The sequence below is a fragment of the Bactrocera latifrons genome, unplaced genomic scaffold, assembly GCF_001853355.1.
Source record: "Bactrocera latifrons isolate USDA-ARS-PBARC rearing strain unplaced genomic scaffold, ASM185335v1 scaffold_105, whole genome shotgun sequence".
NCBI classification, from domain to species: domain Eukaryota; kingdom Metazoa; phylum Arthropoda; class Insecta; order Diptera; family Tephritidae; genus Bactrocera; species Bactrocera latifrons.
The window spans coordinates 515383-524683 of record NW_017534464.1 but is presented as its reverse complement, the minus strand read 5'-3'; the positions used below and the strand labels follow the sequence as shown (position 1 = coordinate 524683).

The following is a 9301-nucleotide window of genomic DNA, read 5'->3' as shown; positions in this document are numbered from 1 at the left end:
GAAAAAAATTTTAAAAAATAAATCTAATAAAAGATAAGAAAAATATCTGACGAAGAGAAAAGAGCCTATTTATAGTTAATTCTTTTGCAATGAGCACTCGCAGCAGCATTGAGGCACGTAAACGCATTAATATGCGTCAGCTCTGACCAAAGCCGCTTGAAAGCACTTGAAAGGAAGCGAAAATCAGACAAATTCTGACAACATTAAATATGTATGCATATATGTATATACATTTGAATGTTTGTGTGAATACACAATTATTTTTAAATATTTTTCTAAAAACTACTGCACGCAAAGGCCAATGATTCAAGCTATGATGTGTTTTGGAACTCATGAGTCCATTGATATTTACTTTGCTACTTATAATTCTATATACATTGTATATACATATGTCCATATGATACATTGTATATACATATGCACATATATACAAGTATACTATTATGGTAAACCCATTTGCGAAGTTGTTACGTATGGAAAATGAAACCAAAGAAAATGTATTGCAAGAAGAATAATTAATCAAATAAAAGCTTAATGCCAAGTAGCTAAAGAACGTGTATGTTTGTATGTATATGTTTAAGTATGTACCAAAATGTATTGTTTCATAATCAATAACATTAATGACAATGCAAATGATTGGCAGGCTTTTTATTTGCCAATGAAGTGATCGACATTTACGCGGGGCCAAAATAACCCAATCGGCCGAGCACATAAGGAATCCATGCTTCTGAGCAAATTAAACGCTGTAAATCTCATTACAGGAAGAATCCGCTGAATTAAAGCAAGAATGATCAATACGAGAAAAACAACAAAAATAAATAAATAAATAAATAAAAACAAGATAAGAGGTTCAGCTTGATTGCGCTTCCAAGCGCTGTCAATATTCGTTAGCATATACACACACATATGTATATGTTATGTATGTACTGYGTAAGCAAGCAGACAAGCCTTTGGCTAAATCCATTAAGCAATGAATTAAATGGAAAAAGGCTTAAAAGCCGCAAAGCATACAACGAATTAACAGTTAGTTGCAACACAGCCTCAATCCCAGCGAAGTCAGGCTGAAATGGAAATGCCAGTGARGCTCAGCGTGKCGTGTAGCGTAGCGCGGCGTGATAGGGCGAGGGGGCGAGAGGGTGAGGCTGGTCGCGCACATGGCATGGCGACAGCATAAGCAAATACACACACATGCATATGTATACGTGCCGTAAAGGGAAATGACCGCAAAAGCATGCGAAACTAAAATCAAAGCAGAATACTCACGCGTACAAACAATACAGTAACAACAACAACAACAATGCGCATGGCAACAACAAGGCCTGGCTGTAATAATGCAAACAACCAGCAATGGCGCAACAATCGCTGATGACAATAACCTTAAGACAACAAGCAAGCAACAACAACAAAAACAACAATATATTGGAAACAACCGGCCTCCCGGCGCAGGGAGGCCCAACCGTGTGTTCGGAAGCCTGTGTGTGTGCGCACAGAACTTCGTTCCCGCAATGCTATAATAAGAACACACACAAAAAAAGAACAAACAACAACAGCAACAAAAACAACAAAAGCAAGTAAAGCGTATCTTTAAAAACAAAAGCATCGCTGCAAAAATGTAAAGAACCTTATTAAGCGAGCCAAAAGCGGATTTCGGCATAAATTTGCCGTTTGCTAAGCACAGCATTCCTGCATCTCGGTGCCGTCTAGCGCGTTGCGCATGCGCCATGCGGCAGTACGTTGCATGTGACTCAGGCTTGAGCAGACGCAGCACGACACAGCGTGATGGTGTCGGTGATTTGCAGTGCCGTGCAATATTTTATGTTGCAAGCAATAAATTGCTGTTCGATACAATGGAGTTTTTAAAGTGTTTGGCCTTCTTTGAAGCGCGTTTGATTTTGAAATCATTTAAAGTTAGCTATATAGTACATACATACAAGTATATTTCAGAAAAATTGCTTTTTAAGTCCAAATTTCAAAAAACTGTTCCAAACGATATTGTTCCAAATATATAGATGAGAACATGTCATAGAATATTTACTTTACCATTATTCTATTATATGTATGTTCGAGGTGTGTTGAAAAAATAACGGAACTTTTATTTTCTGAAGAAAAATATTTATTCACGCAACTACTTAATGTTTTCGCCTTCAAATTAATCCCCATTCGATATTATGCATCTATGAGAGCGCTTCTACCAAACGACGAAACACATCTCAAACTCGATTCTTACTTATCTAATAAAACGGCAGTATCTTTATAATTGGAAATATGATAAAGTCACATGGTGTCATGTCTAGCTGGGGCATCGTTACAGTATTCATTGGCCAAGAATTGAGGTGTGAGKGAGTTTGTAACAACCGTAAATCTCCAATCTCTCAAAACGAATTCTATTCTTAGCATCTGCTTAAGCCAAAGTAAGCGATTAATACCGCTGAATATCGCACTCAGGTGCATGCACATTTATCAAAATATTAAAAAAATTGACAATTGAACTTTTTCAGCCCGCGAAATTTTACATATTTTCCATTATTTTCTGTATACACTTCGTAAAATGTAAGGAAGAACTATCAAAATCATTCTCCTTTATAAAGTTACTGACAAGAAATTATTGTCTCTTACGCGAACTTTCATTATAAGATTTCAACGAGCTAAAAGAGACTCAACATTCTCTAGAATCTTATTGAAAGCCAGAGACTTGCTTCTGTTCKTTTAGGTACACACTTGTATAACAGCATCAGGAAAACACAATGTCAAACGTCTTCAAACGAAACAGGCAATCATACAATTTTCACACCTTCGAAGGGAACATAAATAAAGATATTTCTATAGAGAAAACAAAKGTTGGATGAATGCAAATTATCAATCGATTTAATGTAGATATAACTACAAAAGTTTGGTTATAAAGGATTTGATCGAAAGCATGTTAGTTGACAAGATGTGAGGCCCCTAACCACGCCACACGCCAACTTTTCAGTGTGCAGATGGATTTTTAAGGGGTTACATGGGTTTACGGGTTTCAAAAATCGAATTTTTTTAATATCTTACTAAATTCTACAATAYCTCCAGAATGTTGTCCTCAACTTTCAAGTTGAGCCGAGTAATAGTTYCGGAGATACAGAATTGAGAAGTTGTGTGCTCGAGGCTAGCTGCGCCGTCTTTAAACGAGTATTTCTCGAAACATTGAACATTGAACGAATTGATTACTCGACAACTACTCGATACTCGATAACTACTCCACCGATCTTCATGAAATTGTACACAGGTTTTTGAGATAAAATTCTAATAGACTTTAACGAGGTTTTCTTTGTTTTTTGATTGCCACTATTTGCAAAAAAAAAATTGTCGAGAAATTTTTTTTTTGTCTACTAATACTAATACTAGTCCCTTAGTTTTTGATATATCACTCGGAAATTTTGAAGATGGCTTTTTTTAATGAAGAAGGTGCTCATTTGTCAAAAGCGCCGATAGTGTTGCGTATAGCATATAGCTACCATACGAATTTGATGCTCAAACATTAAGTTCCTGTATGAAGAACTTTTTATTGGATTTAACATTAAGTTMMTGTATRAAGAACTTTTTTMTTTGTCAAGAAATCGTCACAAAACTTCACATAGATTATTGTTCATTGTCTGAAGAATATTTCTAGAACAAACTACTAGATGATATGCTACCATACAAACTGATTGATCAGTTTTTTTGATTTAAGAGAGATGTCTCCACAAAATATGGTATTTATGTGGACTGTATATGCGTTGAAGATATATTTCAGATCGAAGCACTATAGCTTACAGTTTCCCTGTAAACTGGTCGATCAAAATCCAGTTGCTGTATAGAAACCTTTTGGGTCGGCTTTAGTATAGCGTCCCAGGATTTCGGGAATAAAATGGGTATAGTCGGATAGAGGAGATTCTCWAGATCAAAATAGCCGCTGGAAGATAATAGTTTTCGAGATATTCTCACTTAAAGTTGAAAATTACCACTATTTGAAGTACGTTTTTTTCTCGATATTATACATTTTAGGTAAGTTACAGATTTTCCTTTTTTTAACTTAAAATTTTTTTTTTTTCACACTTGAGCATATCCTATTTGATTAATGCTTTGCTGCATCTTACAGAGTTCTCTGGAGAGCTACACCTCACCAACGCTAATTATTTCTAAATATCAGAAGCCATATATATGTATAGCTTCATAGCTATATTTACATTAGGGTGATTAAAAAAAAAAAATAATAAAAATTTTTTCGTTTGGTGCTCTGAAAAATAGGCTCCTAGACACCTCTAAGGAAGTCTCTCCCAGAATGAGTTCTTAATTGTAACGCGAAGATCCTCCTACTTACAGTTTTATATTTTTTCTTATTATCTGATAGAAAAGCTTATATCTCGCTTCCAACCACTTCAAAAAATATTTTGTTCTTTAGGTTTTGTAGAAAATTGAATGCTCTACAAAAAAGATCTCATACGATTTTTTTGTAAACGCAACCGTTTAAAAGATATTAACGGTTGAAGTTTGATTATTTTTCGGAAAAACTTTTATTTTTTATGAATTTTATAACTCAATGAGAAGGACCTTCCCGTTACAATTAAGAACTCATTCTTGGAGAGGCTTCCTTAGAGGTGTCTAAGAACCTATTTTTCAGAGTACCAAATGAAAAAAAAAATAATTTTTTTTGAATCACCCTAATGTAGTAAATATATACATATATTGTACATACGTACATACATATGTACCTGTATCTGTCCACATGGTTATAATGCAGAATGYGTACACCTCTCCCCACCAACACTTGCCACATTTGCTAGAAAACAGYAGCGTGAGCGCTATCATTTATGGTAAATGCGTCAAACGCCTTTGGCAAACATGGCAAACAAAAGAAACGCAAGTAGGAAGCAAAGCTATGCGCTAGCTAGTGCATCTTCATCCATTCGTATATATGTAYTTCTATCCATAGTATTTATACGTATGTAAGTGAGCGCTTACCAAAAAAGTCCTCCCAGCGTTCCGAGTCGTCTGATTCTATATCCATTTTGGTGTTGTGACTCAAACTACTTAACGTTGTCGCGTTGAGAATATTATGTTGTTTTTGCTGTGGTTGTACACGAAACACTGTACGGCGCAATTATATATATTTGTTTTTGTTTTTGTATACACTGATTTGTGATTTGTTAGATAGTGTGGAAAWATTTTATGAAATACATTGACAGTAGCAGCTACTTTGTTGCGGTGTTGCCTGCAATGTTGTTTGTTTTTGTTAATTTTATTTTTATTTGCGCGTCTAACGCTGCTTTACTGTTGCACTTACGCGTTGCTGTTGTTATTTTTAAAATGCTTACATTTATTTGCTTCTTTTCTTGTTGCGATTTAAGGCGATGAAGTGTTGTGATAGGTGTTGTTTTTGTGATGTTGTTGTTGTTAATGTTTTTGTTGTTAACGTTTTTTGCTACTCTTGTTGGTAGTTTTTTGTTGTTGCTGGTTTTTATTGTTGTTGGCTTTTGTGGTTATTGTTCTTGTTGTTGTTTTTGTTGTTATTATTACTTTTGTATTACTTATTATTGTGTCGCAGTTTATCTTATTATTTTTGTAGGTGGTTGCTGTCGCTACTGTTTTGTTTTTGTTGTTGTAATTGTTTTTGTTTTGTTGTTTTTTTGTTGTTGTTGTTGTTTTCGTTTTCGTTGTTATTGTTTTTGTTATTAGATGCTGCCTTTATAGCTTTTATTCTTGTGATTTCTTTTATTGTTGTTGTTGTTGCTGCTGTTCAAAGCCTTATTTAGCCACAATGATAGCTCAACATTTTCTAAGAAGAATTTGCGCCGCGACACTTTAAGCCCATTTGAAGTGATTTTCAATTATTTTCTCTTTCCCCTCTTCTGGCCTCCCTCTGCACTTGCACGCTGGCTGTGCTGCGTTTGTATAAAATTTTCTTGCTTATTCTTTTCGCACAGTCACACACAGTCGCACCGACATTCATAACTGTTCGACGTTATTGCGTGCGCGCGTGCACTTTCAGTTACACACGCACACACACACATATGCATGCGCGTTGCAGTATGCAGCTGATAGCACGTTTATGGGCAAACAATGTGCAATCTACTTTTCTGCTCGTGTGTCTAGATTTGTTAGTTGCTTGGGCAAGCAGTGTGTAGCATGGAATGTAAGCTTTTGCAATAATTCCCACAATTGGTAAGCGATAGATAGTTGTGTGTTTGTTTGTTTGTTTGTATATATGTATGTATGTTTATATGCCAGTATATTTGTGCGTGTGCAAGTCTGCTTTAGAACCTTAGAAACACGCTAGCAACACGTAGGTACTTTTTTCAGGCACTTACTCTTTTTTTAGCAATTCACAAATAAGTTGRTGCACTAGGGCGTATACGCAATCACAAAAAAATATAAAAAATTGCATATTAAATATTTTCGCAATTTTTCGCAAATATCGTTGCGTAACATGAACTGCAGCRCTGCCTCTGCGCCATTTTAATTAGTTCACACGACTACTGCTGGACGGCTGCAGCACTTCAAGGGCAACTGGGACTGATTGCGGAATTATTGGTATTTTACGACGACTTGGCAAACAACTTGCAGGCGTTTTGCCTCATTCGTACCGTGGTTCACCCGGCCAACTGGCTCATAACTCAATGCCTTATCGACAGTTTGCTTTTGTTCGCAGTCTTGGTGATAAGATAGCTAGCTAATAAGTGCTGGCTGGCTGGCAGTTTCGTGGCTGTTGGGGACTTTTGGGTCATAAAATGTATTTTTTTTTTGCTTCTTATTTATTTTTGTATTTTTTTTTGCACTGTTAGCACAATTTTGCTGTATTTTAGTGTATGACTTGCTTTTGATTTTTTTATTTATTTTTTTATTATTTTTTTTTGGAAGTTTTTAGAACTTTTTTTTTAATTCTTTTTGAGCACCAACCAACACAAAGAAATTGCGAAATTGCATATAATTGACGCTCGTTGGCAAGCGCTTAATTTACACGCTCGATTTGCTCGCTTATAARTACGTGCTAATGGTGTTTTATCTTATCGCCGACATGCACGGTCGCGGAAAGTATTCACTGGCAGTTTTGATAATAATTTTTATAAGCCTATTGCTTTTGTGCAGCAGCGTCTTACGCGAGCAAAGTTGAACAAGCTTGTACAGACATATACATAAAGTTGTTGTTGTTGCCTAGTAATGCTTATTTAACGCTTTTTTAATAATTCTAAGCTGCACTCTTATTCTCAAGTGATAATAAAAAAAATATATTTTCTTATGTTTCAGCGCAACAACAAYCCAATAAGCCGCACACCTTTACCGGAATTTATCGCCGCAACCTTGCTTCACCCCCGCGCACCTWACTGCCGCTCTCAAGTTCGCTCTGGCACTCTGTCGCGTTCGCGTCTGATTATTATTGTTCTATATTGTTGCTGTTGTTGTGTTTCTTAGAAGCGCGCGCTGACTAATGCTTTTCAGCCTTTGTTTTTATTAACTTGAGTCGTTTAGCGACACACACACACACACGCATACACGGAGATTCTCACTGTAAACACCAGCGCCCAGCTGTCGATCAAGCGGCTAATTTCTTTGCAAAACTTGCGCGCACAACAACAATAAAAATTTWGAGAAAAAAATATGCGGAGGAAATGGTCAATCAATTCAAGCAATAAAGTTCGCCGTGTTGTTATGATTTTGTCGAAACTTCGAAACTACAAAGCAATGTTGCAAAGCGAAATRGCAGCGAATGGAATTTGTTTGTGTTTTTGACGTAGAAATTYAAACAATTGCCGCAAAGCTTGCTTGTAGTTGSAAATTGAATGGTGATTGGCAGCAAYGCTCAACTTTGCACGCTTCTTTAACAACTTTGGTGCGTTTTTGTTGTTTTTGTTGCTTTTGCGGTTTTTGCTTTCATGCATAAATTATATTAATAACTTCGAGTGACATTTCGCTTTCATCAAAATTTTTATTGTTTATTACTCTTTCTGCTTTTCCTTTTCACCTCCGCCAAATAAACCGTTTTAGCGAGTTTCGCACACTTTGCAGTCACATGCTACCAATGCAAATCATTCGTGCAGCAAAAAAATTACTTTAATAGCAATTACTTTGCCGTTAAATGCGCTTACWTATGCATATTTTATTATTAAAATTAAAATTTCTTTACTTCACTTAATTTCCGCCTRCCTTACAAGCGTCACTTTTTGAGAAATTACCATTTAACCGCCGATCTGACTCATTTGTGCGACGCTCGAAAGAAAACTGAATTCAATTTGAGCATTTTGCTCCCACGAATGCCCCCAAACAAAGTCAGCCAAACAGCCCACTAAGCAAACCAGCAAGCAGGCCGAGAAGCAAGCAATCGAGCRAGACACGCGTTCGATCGTGCCAAGATACTTTGGCTCTTGGTACACTTTGACTCCAGCTAGCGGCTACCTTACTGAAGTTAAGCTGCAATGCAACAGATTCGTTGCAACATGTTCGCTCCGGCAGGTAAGCGKCAAGAGAGAGAGCATGAGCGAACGCTTGGAAGCATGCAAGCCACTTGCATGTGTGTGTTTGTGTCTTTTTATCTTTTCGTTACACTTTGTGTTAACTGATCTTATCAGCGTGTATACTTAATATTTGGCTATGTAGTGGTGAGTATGTCGCGAGCAATCTTTTTGGAGCTCATCAATAATTAGTGTGATTTACTTCYCACTGATAAGCGTATAAAAAAGTGCCTCTGAACGTTACTTGTTATAAATTATTGTTAACAAGAAAAATACATACTCTGAAGAAGATGGTTACTTCTTGGTAGTGTTTGTATTAATTGATGATTGTGTTGAAATAATTTGGCCGTTTAGTACTGGTTTAAGGTATAATTTAGCTGCTGCTAAGTGACTTTTCTTACATTTGAGCAGAAAGCATTAGCAGGCGCTATTGTCTCTCACTTATCCCTTTCAGACCTTCAATACACAATTGTGCGGGTAAGACTAAAAATATGTTTCGCTTATTATTTGCTTCGCTTTACTACGTGTTAAGACCCGAAAGCAATAGTTGTGCCATTTATTTCTAACGGTTACTTTGATTTTTTGTATATTTTTGTCACAATTTGCAAAGTTTTGAAGTGTTCAGCCGTGTTGTCAAGAATGGAAAAAGGTAAATTKAAATAAATTTTGTGCAGTGTTTAAGTTTTGTGATGTTTTGCAAAAATGTGTATTGAAAAATATTAAATAAACTATATGTATATTGTCTTATTGTGAAAAAATTCGAATTAAATTAAGTGTTTTGAACAAGTCTAAAAAAGGACCACACAATTGTGCGCTTCAGACTTTGATCTCGCATTTTCATT

General features: G+C 36.1%; 1 protein-coding gene across 1 annotated transcript in view; it reads right to left on the bottom strand.

The window, feature by feature from the left end:
* Positions 1–5444, bottom strand: part of LOC108969584 — a 246110-nt gene extending 240666 nt beyond the window's left edge. The window contains exon 1 of the mRNA XM_018934386.1: positions 4975–5444. Within this exon, the coding sequence (XP_018789931.1) occupies positions 4975–5020 (46 nt within the window). The 5' untranslated portion in view covers positions 5021–5444. The remainder of the gene's footprint in view (positions 1–4974) is intronic.
* Positions 5445–9301: the final 3857 nt, after the last annotated feature.